The sequence below is a fragment of the Numenius arquata genome, chromosome 9, assembly GCF_964106895.1.
Source record: "Numenius arquata chromosome 9, bNumArq3.hap1.1, whole genome shotgun sequence".
In the NCBI taxonomy this organism is placed as follows: domain Eukaryota; kingdom Metazoa; phylum Chordata; class Aves; order Charadriiformes; family Scolopacidae; genus Numenius; species Numenius arquata.
The window spans coordinates 10,309,712-10,327,566 of NC_133584.1; the positions used below are offsets into that span (position 1 = coordinate 10,309,712).

General features: G+C 43.1%; 2 protein-coding genes across 2 annotated transcripts in view; one reads left to right on the forward strand and one right to left on the reverse strand.

The window, feature by feature from the left end:
• The window catches only part of MED12L (mediator complex subunit 12L), a 148,138-nt gene that overhangs the window by 66,543 nt on the left and 63,740 nt on the right, over window positions 1-17,855 (reverse strand). The gene's annotated exons all lie outside the window — the stretch shown is intronic.
• Window positions 6,723-8,857, forward strand: GPR87 (G protein-coupled receptor 87). The gene is made up of 2 exons (XM_074153532.1): window positions 6,723-6,756; window positions 7,821-8,857. Exons 1-2 carry the CDS (start codon window positions 6,723-6,725, stop codon window positions 8,855-8,857), a joined length of 1,071 nt encoding a protein of 356 aa, XP_074009633.1.

Below are 17,855 nucleotides of genomic sequence, written 5' to 3' on the forward strand. Positions count from 1 at the left end.
TCTATTGAAGACAAATGGACAGGACAGGGCAGGGACAGAATAGGATCCTAGAGACAAAAGAAGCTGCTCCACCAGCTGAAGGCAGATGGAGGCAGGATGCACGGCAGCTTGCCCGGGGCCAGGACGCTGTGCTGTTCAGAGACACGCAAGAGAAGAGTTAGGCTGGAATTGAGAGGGAAGTTCAAGGAGGAACCTGAAAACCAAGAAGGGGTTTTTTACTAGATACTGAAGCAGACGAAAAGCTTTCTGAGCAGAGGCAGTGGTTCCTGTTTCTGGATATGACTAAGACGACAAGCACCGTAAGCCACAGCTGAAGACAGTTATACTCTAGTTCTTATTTTTCAGCCTCTCTGCAATTAAGCATGGCAGTGTTACTGCATTACAGGGAACTAGTACATACTGTCTGCACGCCCCTCCACCACCACTCTCCTAGGAAGGCGGGCACCGGGAGCCGAGGGCACAAAGCCCCACGAAGGGCTATTTTCACCCTCTCCCCAGCCACCTCACGTTGAAGCAGTTCCTGGTTTGCAGCACCCAACACGTGCCAGCTGGCTGAGTCAGACATGCAGGATGGTGGACACCACCACTTAGCTCAGCCAGCCTTTGGCAGGCATGCAGGAGCGGGCACTCGGGGATTCCACCAGTGAAGCAGAGTGTGGCTGAGACAAGGGCAGCCCTGGAGCACCCAACCCACAGGAGGTATCTCCCAGGATGGAGATCCACAGCCTCCATGAGCAACCTGCACCCATGTTTGACCACCCGCACAGTAAAAAAGCATTTTCTTGTGCTCAGATGTAATTTCCCGAGTCTCAGTGTGTGCCCACTGCCTCCTGCCCGGTCAGTGAGTGCCCCTGAGAAGACAAGAGCCAGGCTCCCACCACCAGGGAGCCATGCAGACTGTTGAGTCCCTGAGCCTGCTCTGGGCCAGGCTGAACCACCTCAGCTCTCCAGCCTTTCTGCAGACGAAAGACACTATGCTTGGTGCATGATTACATCTGAGCACAAGTGGTCAGGGTCCTGCAGCGCCCAGGAGTCTCTGACTAACACAAATCCTGGCATTATGCTAGTTCTTGTCACTGCTTGCGCTGCTGCCAACAGCATGGCATCTCTTGGCACAACTGGCGCAGAAGCATAGTTCCAAGGACAGGGATGTGACAGCTAGAAAAATGCAAAAAATAAGAAAGAGTACAAACCACAAGAGAGTAAGAGGTGCATACTCACTCGCTGTAGGTACGAATTCCAACAGGAATATCAAGTTATTCCACTATGCATTAGCAGCACATTAACATACACTTTTACCAAAAGGGAGATGGGACAATTTTTAACAGAGGCCTCCAAGGAAGGTAAAGGTGGTAGTGTCCCAGTTACTGGGATTGGGCTTTCTATCAGTAATCAAGGAAAAGCACTAAGGAAGATAAATAGATGCAAGCAGGGAAAAACAGAACATTAAGGCTTGCTCAAGTGATGCAGTACAGGGGTGGACTGAAATAAAGAAGAGAGCAGGGACGCAGGCTCCACGTGTCTGCTTGCAGAAGCTTTATGCACACATACACTTACAGCCTACATCAATGCTTTTTTTACCCAAAAATCTTTACAGTTAACTCAGATTTGGTTTTAAAGGGCAACAGAAAAGATGGCAATCACAGCCAGACAGTAGCAAATTTAATAAACTGGCTCACATTTCTATTGTTTACATTAACTCTGTCATTTACCAAACTTTATGGTGATGAATGCAGATTGACTGGCAAGAAGCCACACATCAAAAAGCTCAAATAAAAAAAAAATCACTTAAAACTCTGCAGCCCTATGACCTAGAATATCTAGTCCAGATTACAAAGAGAGTTTTCTATTTTTTAAAAAGTTGTAAATAAGATGAAGAAAGAGCAATTAGAGTTGAGGATATAGAATTCCTTTAAACAGTGAGGCAACTTAAAGCCTTAGTCATTAGAAAAACTATACAGTCATTCCCTACCCATATGACACTGAAGTCTGCCATGCAGCCTATTATTTAATTTCTCATCTGAGGTTCTACCAGTCATGCATATAAACCAGTCTATCAACATTAGCAGTAAAAGATTACCTCATCTGTGAAACAGAGAGTTACTTATATTTAATGCAGTTGACAGTCTTTAGGGGAATGACAGAAAAAAAAACAACCAACAACCAATCAAGTGCATAAACTACAAGAAGTATAAAGTATTCTTCTATAAAGAGCTATTTAAATAAAGGAGCCACTTCTAGTGCATCTTCAAAAACATATATTTATATGGAAGAATGAGACAGCTGGTTAAAATGAAATTGGTCAGAAGAAAAGCATCTGGAGACCTGAACTAGGAGTGGAAAACCAACCTTGCCCAGCACAGAAATACTGCATTCAAACAAGAAAAAAAGCCACTATCAGAGCACGCAGTCAGTGAACAATTAGAAAATACCTTAAAATACTCTTGAAAGAGAAGGCAGTCTTCATCTCCCATTCCAAGAGAACACATGGAAAAGGGTGAATTCTCCGTATGTGATAGCTTTCGTCCTACTCCTAGAGTCTGCAATATAGTGGTCTTTATCCGAAAAAAAAATTAAGCTTTTGGAGTACAGGGATACACTAGATTTGACTCAAATGAGCCTTGCTCACCCACCCTAGCAGGTAAATAATGAAACCACACTACTCCTAAGTGCTCTATCACAGTACCCCTTTGCCACGCTTAGGTAGGAAACCATGGAAACACCTTTGGACTGGTGAGCCTGAGTAGGACCACCTCTGTATATGCCAAAATTCTGTCACACGACCAGCTCTGTGCAGCATCGTGCCTGCACTTCTCTGCTGCTCTGCACGAACCTGTTTGTTTAAGACTTTAAAGCTTCAAACTACAGCAGCATAAGGGAAAGTCTTTAGCATATAATTAGGGCAGCCTTTGGTAGGTGTTGTCTCTAACCTCCACCCCATGCGTGCACCAAAGCCTCTCTGCTGAGCTCAGCTGTGCCAGCGAGGCAGGATACAGAACGCTGCTCAGAGAGTTTAGGTGTCAGGGTTTACATTTGTGGAGTCTACTGCTTTGTCTTTCCAACCCATATGTTGTTGGGATATTTTTGGAACACGTTTTAACATCAAAACCATCAGGAATAAGATGACACAGATATCCATTCCGAGGCTTGATCCTAATTGGTCTTCAGGAACAACAAGCAAGCTCCCAGTATGGCTTCCAGGTGACCTGGATTTCCCTGGGCAATTAGAGTGTGGTCACATCTTCACTGGCCAGGAACATGCATGTGGCAGGGATCCCTCACGGTCAGTAGCCTGTGCAGGAATCAGCAAGTCCCTACGGAATTTGCTGAAAGTAAGCAGCGCTGACTTGAAAAGCATAACGGATGTGATGCTGCTGCTCCTGTCACCCATGCAGCGCCTTCCCGTGCTGCCTCTGGAAGGGACAGCAGAGCCCAACAACCGAGCAGCCAGGATGCTTCAGCCAGCACAGGTTTTGCATGAACCGGGGAGATCAGCAGGCTGCACCTGAGCAGACAAGTTGCAGGACAAGCATGGGAGCAGTGCTGATACTATCAAACCCCAAGAGGCACAGGCGAGCCCATCAGAGACTGGGGACTGTAACACATTCCCCGGGGTGGTAAGAAGCATGCCGGTCCAGGGAGAGCCTTCTGTCACAGCGGTGTAGCCATTTCTGGTCTAAGCGATTGCAGTCCATCTGCAAAACTGTGCAGTAGTTTTCAGCTATAAGACAATGGGCTAAATCCCAAGACTCAGACTAAGAGCCCAGTGGATTCAAGTAACAGTAGGCAAGGAACAAGACACTACCCACAAGGAAGAAGGAAACTGGATTTTGATTCACGGTCAACAGAGGCTTGAGAGTCTTAAGGATGATGCGGATGGCCCGTCTCTGCTGACAGTAAAGCACAGGATGCAGATGGGAACGTGAACAGTGCAAGCTAGAGGGAGAGGCCAGAGGATAGCTAGGAGACCCCCTGCAGCAAAAGAGCTTTCTCACCAGTATCAGAAAACATCCACCAGTTCTCTGATGTAAAACAAGTGACAACCTTTGGAGAGTGTAGGGGCTGTCTGTACACGAAGAGGCATTCACAGATAACCTGGTGTTAGATATTTATGGTCTCTTAGTGACAACATCCACCTAAAATGATGGATACAGAGGTGGAAAAAGGAAGGAGCCTTTTTGGACAAGATTTAGAGCAAATCCCTTTGGGACACAGAGTCACTGACAGTACATGAGAAGTCCATTTAGCTCAGATCTGATCTGCAGCTTCATCAAACCCTGGGTTCCCAGGCTTACAGCATGGGAACATGGGAGTCAGCAGTCGCACTGCCTCGAATCTCAGGCAACACAACCGATGCTTGACTCACTCCTCTGGACTGAGGATCTGGGAGAGCACTTGCCTGAAGAGCCTGAGAGCAGGGAGCTTTCCAGGGACCAGGACCAGAAATTACACAGACTTAAAAGGAACTCTGAAAAGCAGAGAAATAAGCATCATATTTGCATAAGAAGATAGATATGCATCTTTTCATAAAATCACATACTCTTTTGATCTCTGTGCCTCCTGGGCAAAAAAGGATATCTGCAAATTATAAACAACAACAAAAAAAGCGATAGGTTACTGCTTCTCAGACCAAGAGAAACATAATATCTAAAATACCCCTAATGATCTCATTATGGACCCCAGTTATTATCAGAGCAAACAAGAAGCCAAACTGACAAAAAGCTTAATATCAGAATTAAAATTTTTACTGGTGCTTTAAAATGTAATGATTTGCTTTACTGCCACCTAGTGACAATTCAACGCAACTAATAAGAGTGATAATCGCATAAAACAAGTTTAGATCTGCAAAAGGGCTTCAGTAATTTTATCACCTATTCATTCCCATATGAGAGGCAACAGGCTAGTCAGGTCTAGTGTAATTGCTGAGATCTGAACTACTTTGCTAGTTTTCCTATCAGAACTTGTAAACAGAAAGTGAAGCGTGGAAAAATTAATGCATTTGCACACTGCAGGAGTAAAGCAATAATCAGGAATGTAGTCTTAGGAATCAGTACTGTCAAAACTTCTTTGAACAATGTCAAAACACTATAATGCCATCACAGCATAAATTAGATGCTGTAGTTTTTCTGTATTCCCTGTAGGCTGGCCTGTGAACCACTTCATTCAAAACCATGAGAAAGGAACAGGAGCTTAGAGTTTCCACTCCAATTTGCTGGATACATTATGAAGTTATACACACATCTTATAATTACACATGAAACTTTTTTACTTGAAGAAGTGAGAGATGACAAATTAAAAAAAAAAATAAAAAATAATCTACTCTCAGGCATTTGTCACTGAAATGCCCAAGATCAAAAATAAAGAAACATGATGTCCAAGCAAGAGATGCTGGAATAAGGTCAAGGGCCTTTACCAAGGAGTAAGAAACCAGCTGTAGCAGCAGATCATATCAAAGGCATTAAACCAGCATGTTCTGGCAGTTAGGAGACAAACTTCAGCTACTGCCGTAACTGGAATGGTATGTTTGCAAATACTTGTATACTAACCTACTTTTAAAGCTGAGAAGGGTGGTCTAGAGATACCCGCCTGGAGACTATCAAAGCCAGTATGAATTTAAAAAAAGAACATTCTTGGCCTGGCTGTTAGAAGCTCACTAGTCACAGTCCAGGTTTTCGCAAAGGTTTAGTCCAAATTTTTTGAAAGAAATCAAAAGAAGGAAGACAAGTTTTAAAAAGTTGAAATGCATCATATTTTTACAGAAGTTAACAAACTTGAAGTTTGCTGGGACAAAAAATCCTCACGAGATCATGTAGCTAAGGACAACAAAAAAGCCAGCTACACACTGGCACCGATCCCTGTGAAGCACTAAGGAGACAGAAAGCGTGTTAGAGCTGATCCCAGCACAGCCGTTTGCCACCAACCTGGTGCAGATGTAAGGAGGACTTGAGGAAGTGAGAGCCCAGAAAATGTTTGATGAGGCATTTCAGTGGTGACATGAACCAAACCACCATGAAACAAGCTTTTCTTAAACCTCATTTGCACAGTATTTGTCAATGGGATTCAAGGAAGATTATCTTAACTGGAGCAGACACAGAGAAGGGCCAGTATCTTCAAGTCTTACAGAAACATGAGCAGGGTTTGGGCTTGCTTCATCACAGTACGTGAAGTCTCAATACAGTAAAACACATATGCAGAGGGGTAAGTATCAGAAATGGAGATGGGTTCTTTAAATTAAAGACACTGGTACAAAAATACACAAGACGGTGGCCAGAGACATTCAGGCTGGAAATCAGAATAATGTTGCTGAGTATTACAGCAATAAGGCTCCAGTACAGCTTTGTTAGTGAATTGGAGAAAGGAAATAGTTTTAACGATGAAATTGATAGGCTTACAAAAACTAACGTGGCAGGATGGCCTGCAACGATGCAGCGGATGCCCAGCTGTAAGTGAAGATGTGGCAACAAAGACCTCAATAGCAGAAGAGCTGTGCAGTATCCAGACATCAGCCCATTCACTGGGAAATCTTGAGGATGCTCATTTCACAAAGCTCCTTTCCATGTTGGGGAGAGGAAGGTGAGGTCTTCTGGTTTGCTTTGGTTTTAATCCCAATTTATTTTCCCCAGAACATAATGCTGGCACAGCCCATGCCGCATCCTGGATCTACAGCTGCCAGTGGGACTCCTGAAAAGCATTTCGGCAGAAAACCTACAGCAGTTCAAATGATGGGGTACAATTTGTCCTATGGAAAACTGCCAGGTAAAATAACGTTGGAAGTTTAAGTTATTGAGAAGAACTGTTTATTGTATTACTATCAGTTCCTATCAACATTTTAAAGAAATAAGTCATTTCAGAAAAGGCTGTCTAAATACGGCCAAGTGCTGCCCCCGTGGGTGTCAGTCGTGGTTTACCACACCAGCCAAGTTCAGAGTATAAACAATATGAAATAAAATGTGCTATAGTTTTATGAGAGAATTTATAAGTCTGAAGATTTTTTCACAAACATTTACACATGAAATCTTAAAATCCCCAAAGGCTGTAATTTTTAAATACACTTAAGTAAGCTAAGTTTTAAATTAAAGTTTTAATAGGTCCAAAGACTTTCCTCAGAGTCCTGTCTCTTAATAAATAGATCATCTCAGCTCACAAAAGCTGCATTCTGTCAAGACAGCAAGAGCTGACACCCTGTAAATTTGATAAACAGTTAATTCCCAACAAGCTGGTATGCAGCTGCATTTGCCCACACCCTTACACAAGGGCTGGTGTCAGACACGGCAGACCTCAGCCTGCAAGGAGGGGAGCACCCAGCTCCGCTTGATTCACTGGCTCTCTCTCTACAGAGAAATTCCAGGCTATTTATTTTCTTCAAATACTGTAAAAATGTTTACTTGCGCACACCCCCTGGGTGTGTTGCTGCCCATTGCCATGCAGCACTGAGCCCACCAAGCCAGGCCCCCCACCTGCAGGGTGACAGCAAGGGCAGGCAGGGAGCTCCTGAGCAGTGCGGGCACCTCGGGGATATACACACACTCGCACACCACATATTTTTTTGCCTGTCAAATTATTTGCAGAAGCACCTTTATATTTCATCGGGATGCACAGACGTTATGCTCAGAGGCTGGCAAGCCACAGGCACATTTATTCTGACACATGCAATACTCAGGAGCACTCTTATAAACTCAAGTTTTCTGGGCTGGTTGATCCCAGAAGCCTCCAGAATTGCCCAGAGACAGGACGTTTTCTAGAGGGCAGTTCTGAAATGGCCCCATTTGTAAAACACCAGAAACATACTTTAAACTTGTTGTTTTCCCTCATCCCCACAGATGATCTTCTGAGCCAAGACAACATCACCTCACCCAACTCCACAGCAGGCTTACTCAGGAATTCCACACACAACGAATTCACCACCATCGTCTTGCCTGTGCTTTACCTCATCATCTTCCTGGCAAGCATCCTGCTGAACGGCCTAGCAGTGTGGATTTTTTTCCACATCAGAAACAAAACGAGTTTTATATTTTACCTCAAAAACATCGTGGTTGCAGACCTTCTCATGACACTGACGTTCCCATTCAAGATAATCCAGGACTCGCAGCTGGGACCGTGGCACTTCAACTCTTTCCTGTGCAGATACACCACGGTTCTGTTTTACGCAAACATGTACACCACCATCGTGTTCCTCGGACTCATCAGCATCGACCGCTACCTGAAAGTAGTGAAGCCTTTTGGAGACTCCAGGATGTACAGCATCACCTTCACCAAGATCTTATCTGCCTGTGTTTGGGTTGTAATGGCTTTCCTAGCGCTACCAAACCTCATCCTTACCAACGGCTACCCGACAAAGAAAAATGTAGACGACTGCATAAAACTGAAGTCTCCCTTGGGAGTCCAGTGGCACACAGCTGTCATCTACATCAACACCTGCATGTTTGTAGTGGTGCTGATAGTACTGATAGGATGTTATATCGCGATATCCAGGTACATTTACAAATCGAGCAAACAATTCATTAGCTCATCAAGCAGAAAGCGAAAGCATAATCAAAGTATAAGGGTTGTTGTGGCTGTATTTTTCACTTGCTTTCTGCCATATCATTTATGCAGAATACCCTTTACTTTTAGCCATCTAGATAAGATTTTAGACGATTCTGCGCATAAAATCTTGTATTATTGTAAGGAAATGACACTGTTCCTGTCCGCATGTAATGTCTGTCTGGATCCAATAATTTACTTTTTCATGTGTAGATCATTCTCACGAAGGCTGTTCAGAAAATCAAATATGAGAACCAGGAGCGAGAGTATTAGATCACTTCAGAGTGTTAGAAGATCAGAAGTGCGCATATACCATGAATACACTGATGTCTGAAGTCACCTGCACAGAGACTTTTGCTAATTTGTGAGAATGTTTGTATATCATGTAAATAAAACGTATCTTTGGGTATCTGACCATGGAAGTTCATTAAGGAATGTGCAGACATGCACAGCTTTTCTGTTTCAGCTTACTAACATCCATCTCAAAATTCAAAAGCTTAAATCTACACAGAGATCAGGTTCACTTCAGAGGGGATTTGGGGTTGTTTTGGTTGGTCAGTTGGTTTTTTTGAAGGCCAACAAAAGCTAAGGATGCCTCAAGCTCAGAAAGCAACCTGGAGCTCCAGGAGGTTCCAGTCGAGATGGACAAGCTCTGGCCTTGGAGCGGGATCCAGCGGGACAAGTCAAAACCCACAGGGTGTGGCGGATGGCCACTGAAGGGCTTGTGGCAAGTAAAAGAGAGGGGAGGAGGTGGCACCCGCTCCTGTAGAGACCCTTTGGTGTCCTGGCAGGCAGGCAGCTGTCGGGACAGGGCAGCCACGGGGCTCAGTCTGCCCACACGGTGCTTTGCCGTCAGCCGACGGTGTCTTGGCTTTCTCTCTTTGGCATTTGTGGTGCTGGCAGCACCGTCTCATCCATGGATCAGTCCTACCAAAGTGCTTCTCATCCCTTCTAAAATATCAAACATAAGCAATTCACACAGAACCCTAGTTGTCTCTTCTCAAAAAAAAAAAAAAAAGAAAAAAAAATCAACCACCAAAGGCTGTTAAAACAGCTTGTGCTTCCGATTAATCTCATTCTAAGTGAAGACACAACAAAAAGTGTCCTTTCACAGACCCACATGTGACAAGACTGAGCCATCAACATCAAGCTGAAAATTCTGTTTCCCAGCACTTTCTGTGCCTGCTTAATACAACAGGAATGAGAATTAAAGCATTAGGAATTTTTTGTTCAAAATTATTTACAACTCCAGCTGCTTTCAACTCTTGGAAACAATGACTGTGTGCAATAAGCAGGTGAAATAATTTTTGGAGAGTAGCTCAGGCAACGCCTTCAGGGTATTATTGTGCACTGTGGTACACACAACGAGAGCAGAGGAAATATTAAAGGAGAGCGTCCAAAATCAAGGGAAACAGAAATAATAATAATAAAAGACCAACACACCAGCTGCTGCATGAGAAAGTGTTGACTAGCGACTACATTATTTAAAAGAAGAAACCAAGTCCTGGAGAGCTAATATTGACTGGGACACCTCGTTTCAATGAGATTCTGGCAGGCTTCACACTATGCAAGCTGTCTACAGCACTTCAGATTTGTTTATAACAAGGGCAGAAGAAACCAAAACCACTTGTCACAATCACTTGTAGAAACATTCCTGAGCTGATTTTGCACCAGCTCATCCTGGCAGTGGGACAGGCGGCCAAGCTGGCCAGGGCACCCACACCAACAGGGCAGGGAAGACCGTAAGAGGGTCTGAGGCTGCTCCAGCAGCTCCTCCGCCCTGGGAGGCGATGTAGGGACCTCTCAGGTTAAGGCAGAGGCAGAAGGACAAGTTCCTCCTCCTTTGATGGCATCCATTTCCCACTGAGTGTGCCCCAGGTGCCTCCATGCTTCTCAGGGACCTCAGAACAGCTCAGCTGGGGCCCAGACGAGGAGCTCCCCAGGGCTGGGAGAAGGGCTTGCAGGGAGGCAGGGAATCATCCATCCCCCAGGAGCATGAATTCAGTCACCTTCAGCCAGCGGAGACCACCCCAAATTCAGAGGGGTTCAAGAACAGCCTGGGCACATGACTAACCCAGCGAGCAGAGACGGGTGGCCCTGGACCAACACCTCCTCCCTCGCTCTGCAGCGACCCAAACATCCTCAGTGAGCCTGCAGAAATCGGCAGGGAGGATATATTTGCCCACTCAAGGCTACAAAGACGTGTTTGTATTTAATCCTGTGAAGGGAACAACATTTACATGAATCATTTTGTCCTGTACTTCACCAGAGATTAAATCAGATTTGTTTAGAGTAAAAGCTGCTCGTACAAAAAATAAACAGCCAACTTTAAAAACGTAGATTTTAAGGAGCTGACCCGTGTTTTGAGCAATTAATTTTTATATGTATGTTATGCAATGTAGTGCAATTGAACAAACAGAAGATGGCAATAGTCCGTCATCAAGTGCCTTATTCATATAAGGACTTTCCTTTTACTATAGAAAAAAAATGGTTTGACAAGAAAATCCTGAAAATGCAGCATTCAAATAACAAGATAAAATACTGCAGAAGAACACCTTTGATGAAGTTTTCTACTGAAACAAGAGTTTCCTCCTTTTTATTTTTTTTTAAACACTGCTAATTTAGTTTTAGATTCTGTTCTATGCATAATGAAAACATTGAAGTGTAAGTATTATAATATTTGGATTAATGCAAGTAATATAAAACTACTTACATTGTTCGAGGGAGATTATTTCTGGAAAGGAAGACAGGATATTTTGGACATTCATTCTACTTTAAATAAAAATATTTTACATGCCTCAAAGACCACAGAATAAACCCTGTTTTCCAATCGACTCTGTAGAAAACTGTTCACACACAACCTCAAAGACTAGTTCTGGGATCAAATTTGCCATTTTATACTCTTAGGGGTCTATGCACACATAAAACCATATTAAGAAAACCACTTGGGGGACTGGGTTGCATAGTTCAAATTCTCACAGGCACCAAATTAAATGGAACAGCGTACTGGGTTGGTTTTGTGAAATAGTAATATTTAGGACTGGAAGATCATTCATGTACACACAGACATTAAAAACCAAAGACTCTCTTACTAGGTCTTATATGGTGTGCTTCCATGCCGTATGAGTGCTTCTGGTCTCCCTTTTACGATGCAAGTAACAGTAAATCACAGAAGGGTTTATGGCTTGTTAAATTGCACTCAATAATTACTGTGTTAAATTCATACACACACACCACCACCCCCGCTCTCTGCTTTGCAGCTATTCCCCTTTGCAACATCCACAGGAATGAGCAGGTACACACAGCTCATCGCTTCCACTAAGGGAGACCGCTACACAAAACCTTCTAATCCCAAGATCATTCATTTAAGTGGCTGCAACTTTTTCCCACCGCACTCTGTGCCATCCCCTCCACATGCTCATCACCCCGCCGCAAGGTTAATGGAGGTGGCTCACGCTGCTGCACGTTCCCTCATGTGCTCCACGGGCTCAGCATGCAAGACTGATAGGTATCATTGTATTTTTACTTTCCTATAGCCTTCTCCAGTACTAATCTTTTCATCTGTTTTTTTCTGTGTACTATAAAGCCTATCTTCATTTACCCAAAAACATCTTTTGCCTTGCAAGAAGGCACACAGACCCATGACAACAAGTTTTACATCTGCTTAGAGAGAGATGCTAGACTCTGCAGGCAAACTGTGAACTATTCCATCCCTTACCAGATGGAACTACAGTCAAGCCCATCACTAGTGGATAGACTATTTGCAGAATAACTGTGCTACAGATGAAGATGGCTCTTCCCACCTTCGTTGCCCACTACTGCTCAGAAATCGTCACCGCTTGCACCATTGGAACTGATGCTCATGAGCCAGCGAGCCTTAAGGCTGCTCAACCACAGCCAGGCTATGGGTTTCCACCAGGCTCCCTGATGCTTGGCTTCATCCAGGTTCTTCAATTCTCAGCAGTGCTCCAGCTCCTCCTTACCTCAGACAACAGAACTGTGCCCCACAGGCTTCGCTGAGCTGACTCCTATCAGAAGCAAATCACAGAACCAGCACACACCTCCTAAGATTAAATTCAAATATCCTGACTACTAGACAATATTTTAAACATATAGTATAGCAGAGTATTGCTATATATAATGTATGTACGCATACACACACACTGTAGGATTCATCATATATATACAGAGCAAGAAAACTTTAACCCCTCTCAGAGTTGTAACCTTATTCCAGGTGGATGGTGGACTCAACTCCAGCAAAGCCCAAAGAGCTACTTCAGTGGAAGCATCCCTGTTTGTCCCGAAGCAGGGACACAAAGGACAAGTGAGGAGACTGCAGACCAGGCATACAGGATTCAGGATTCTCCCCTCACACAACGGTGGAGCCTGCACACCAAATGGTGAAGCTCAGTGATGGCTGAAAACATGACCAGATGGCCACCTACATCTCTTCTAGCATGCTGCCTGCTCTCCTTACAGGATGTGCATGCACATATACTACTTTCTGACTACGCACTTCTTTAACTAAAGGCTGCATTTACTTAGGATTTCCTCCTAGGAGAAACAGTATTGCTCTTCCCTAGTAAGAATTCTATACCAAAAAGCGTATTACCCAAATATTACAATACTACCCAAAGCAACTGCACCTGGGGTGATGCCCTTCAAAGAACGACCTTAAGATACCCTTTCCAGGGGACCAGGGAGAAAAGCAACCAGTAGTTTCTGGAAAGCATGGTCCCAACAAGGGATCAGTGGGGCATCCAAATGAAATCCCACACTGGGAAGGGAAGACGCAGCCATGCTATCCCAGCACAGAGGCCAGCCAGGACAAGTCTCTGCTCTGAAGCCTGACAGCTTGGATGCATATAACACTTCATTGCAAAATCACCCCCAAAATACATTTACTTTATCTTGACAGGATGTATCTGTGATAATCCTTTATCACTGGTTTATACACGCACTTACATATGCAACAATTCTTTGAAGATGCTGTTTGTGAAATATTTTCCCAGGGCTAAAAATGCATTATAAAACAATGTCCTAGTCCACAAATACCAGAGAACTATATTTAATTTGTCTGGATTTGACAGATTTGACATGGAATTTTTTTCCTTAAACGTTCTTCTTGGAAGACAAAGATACAAGAAATTTCGCAGAAAAAGTCTCAGGCCCTGATCTATTGCTATCATTTCAGAGAACAAATCAGGACAGAAGCCTATGTAAATTTTGGTTGTGCAGTCTGAGACTCCCGTTTTTTATAGGACGCTATATGTGAAACATGGTGGAGGCACAGCAGCAGATCAGGCCCAAGAATGCAAGGAACACACAATTTGTGAACATTTGTGATTTTTTTCATCTAGGAAGCCTTGCATTACATTGCAATTGAGCAGCCCAGCCAAAACTCTCCATGCCATGGGGTTATTGTGGAAGAAATGATATTTGAACACGTACTTAGAGACAGCTCCAGACGACTACCTGTGCAAGATTTTTGTCACTATGTATATTACACCATTAACTTTCAAGGTTTCTCTAGCAATAACCTTTACTGTGGCTTTCCACTAGTGCAGCTTCTTAGGCATCTTAAAAAAGGAAACTAAAACCTCAAAAGTTCTAAAAATGTATTTTTGTCTTGATGCACACCAGAATCTCATGAATTAAGCAACTGTAATTGCATAACCATGAATGGGCTTATTCAAATGTGCATCAGTCCCATCCCTCAGCTCTCCCCACTGGACCCCGTGCCACCCCGTAAGGCAAAGTGTTTGCATCGTGAGCGACGCCAGTGTCATCCGGATGTGGCCAAAAACCTGATGACTAAATTTCAGACAGATCCTTATAAGGCCTCTGAAGGCCATTCAACAATGATGCATAGATATCTACCCATCAGCACAACAAAACTAGGCAGAAGGTTATTTGCTGGCAGTTTTGATAAAAAACAAAATCCCGGAGTCCTTCAATACTTTTGTAATTAGCATGCCTTCTAATGGGATTATGCTACAAAAATATTTATCTTGTTCATCCTGCTCACGGAGCTTGGCCACAGATATAATACAATCTATGCATTTTCACATTTAGTAGGGTTAGAAGCAGCGACTACTTCATTAGAAGGTTCTGATGGTGGGGCACAGACCTACAAGAGGTTAGTAGTCAGAGATATTGCTTATATATGGCAATGGTTTGGTGGCATAAGATCTTTCAATTAGAAAAAAACAAGTCTGAACCCATCAGCCCCATTCCTGTTACCAAAGGCTTTAGAGCTGCCACCCCAACTTGCACTTCTGCCATCAGACATATGAAGACCCAAATCACCACCAACACCAGCAGCCCTTTCAGTCACTAGATATGCTCTGATACACCATCGGTTTTCTCCTATCTCTGTCTATGAATCTGTATTTTCTGGTTCTGATACAGAAGTCCATCAGCGGGAAGCCTTTTTTATGGTCCTTTCATAAGCAGTGAGCTCGGACAAAAAGTTCAAATTATTTTCTTAATAGAACGACAGCTTGATGACAAGAAATGAATTTTGGATTTTAGGGGAAGAAAGACTTGTACGGCTAAAGGTAAAACACATTATCTGTTGTTAAGCCACCAAAAGTATATGATATACAGCAGGGGTCTTCTGGCAGTCATGCTCGCTGCTTGCTTTCTAACCCTTTGGAAATAGCAGCTGTATCTTTAGATCCTTAAATATTAAATTTGGCTGGACTTCTGGAAAAATATCCATGTTTGCATAACAAAGCAGCCCTCAGTCTGCCCTGCTGTCTAGAGCCATTCCAATGGGGTGAAAGTGTACACAGAGCTGAGACATCCTACCCACCCTTTAAGCTTTTAATCCTCTGCCCCGGACAACTGCTTACTTCTCTCTGAAGCACGCAAAAAATCATCTGTGCTGCAACATTTAATCTATCACAGAACGACAGCTGACACTTGAAAACATTGCATTTCTCCTTCTTTTGGGACTTCACATACTCAGGGAGAGCTGTACACTTCAACCTTTTACTGGAGGCACCATTGTGACTGACGTACTTAGTTCTAGTTTAACAATTATAACAAGTTTTAACCAAGAATGACATTTTAACCCCAAATGTACAGTCACGTCACTAGGCATGGCTACAATGACATAATTTCAAAATATAAAGTATGAAAAAGTCATTCCCAAAGTTACTCACCTGTAGATCCCGTTACCTTTCAGCATATTATGATTTTTAAAACAATTTCATACCAATGGTTACAAAGCTCGAACTGTCTGCTGCATCATGAGACCCACACGACTTTTCAGCATCCACACATTTCAGCACTTCAACTGGTGATCGAGATGACTTTGCCTGCTTAGAATTTACTTCCTTTTCCAATATACACTGACTACTCGTGATCTTCAGAGAGGAAGACCAGTGACGCTTCACTTCTGGTCCCTTGGCAAGTGGTGTTCTGCTTCTGTTGTTCAAAAACTCTGCGGCAGCCAGGGCTCACTGAAGCTTCTCTGCAAAGGAGCAGCACCAAGGCTGAGCCAGAGGACCAGAAGCCCTCCAAGCCCATCCGCAGAGAGACGCAGCTTCTCCCAGACACCAGGTATGTCCTTCCCTAGAGTCAGCTAAACGGGAATGATCATCCTCTCAACTTGGGCTTACATCTGCATTGCGTATTGCTTTAAATTAAAATTCTACCTTCAATTCAAGTCTTGGTAGCTATTTCCATTATAAGCCATTTTTAAGGTACGCGTATTAGCATTGGCTTGTTCACAGGGGCTTACATGTTTCATTTTGTGTCTTTCCCCTTCCCGTTGAAGAAGGGAACAAGCTTTGCAAAAAATACATATGTGAACAAGATCCTGAATGCATCAGGGTGATAAAACGTTCTGATTCCGTGCACGTCCTGGAGCTCGAGATGCTTATAGACCAGTGAGTGCTTTACAGTGAGAGCACCACCAGAGTGGGCACCACTCTACCCACCTTCTTTTTATTATTTTCTTCCTAAGTAATGACTCCTAAGTAGCATAAAGAAAAGAATTTCTCAGTTAATTAGTGTATTGGTTTGAGTTAGTTCAACCATTTTATGTTTCTATCAGGATATGATAAAGTTTTAAATAATCAAGAGACTAGATTTTGGACAAAAAGAGTGTGTGAGCATATTAAACATACACTTCTGGTTAACCAATAGGCTGCTACAACTATACAGGTGAAACACTCCATTCAAATTAAGTAACAAACATGATAATACATGTTTTGTTTAGTTTGTGTTGTTTCAAGTACAGTGATAGCCATCAGAAGCCCCAAACAATAAACAAAATGGAAAAATCACACAACAGATAAAAGGGAAGTGAGAGGGAGAAAGGAGATGTCACTAACCAGACTGAATAAAGGATGGCTATTTAAAGCCACTGGAACAACTTTGAACATTTAACATGAAAAGGCACGTTTTGAGGGTTGTTTTTAAGCTTTTCCTCCTTTACCTCAATACATTAAACACACATACGAAATTGTGTTCCTCACAAAGGCAAACAGCTTTATTCCCTTCCATGTGATAAGGTTAGTTACAGCATTAAACTGTAAGCCTGAGCAGCCGGGTCACACTGCCCATCTGAAGATCCCACTCAATATGTTTTAAAATACTTTGCGTTCAACTCCCAAGAAATATTTTGTAAAGCACAGAAAACAACCCTTGACTTTGCAAGAACTAAATGGCAATTTCTGACTTCAACCTAAAGAGATTTCCCCTCTAGATAGAATGAATTTAAGATTCCATTCAAAGGCAGGATGTGTTTAACAACTTTTCCATACTCTAATTCTAGGGATGCAATTACATTACTTAAGTACAACCAAACAAAAATTGTTCTAAAAACACGTCATTAAGTTTCACTGGGTACTGCTCTGAAAAGCCATGGGACTAGGAACAGTGACTAGGGATTAACATGAAGGCCACCCGTGCAAAGAACAGGCGCACGATGTTCCTTGGAGTATTGGGCTCTAACCTTCACTATGTCACTAAAAAGCCAACCAGTCTTCCTAAAGCAAGCCTGCACCCCCATCAATGCAACTCATGGAAATCAACTGCAGCATCAATCTGCTTACATTGTTATTCTGAGTTAGTCGCTATAAATGATTTATATAATATTCTACATTCTATGGTGATAGTATTGTTTTCTTCACAGAAACCAAGTCAGTACAAAACTACAGTTTGTTAGACACTCACTCACTCAACATCAAACCCAGAAGTGCTTATTTCCAGAACTTCATTACACAAGGCTGAAAATTAAGGACAGTCAGCAGTAATTTGCAACGCACGTGCTGTTCGATGTGTCTTGACACTCAGCTGAGAAGTAACAGCCAGCCCTG

Coding starts and splice junctions, on each gene's coding strand:
- GPR87 (XM_074153532.1), top strand. CDS start 6,723: ATGGGGTACAATTTGTCCTATGGAAAACTGCCAG. Junction 6,757..7,820: donor GTCCTATGGAAAACTGCCAG/GTAAAATAACGT, acceptor TCATCCCCACAG/ATGATCTTCTGAGCCAAGAC.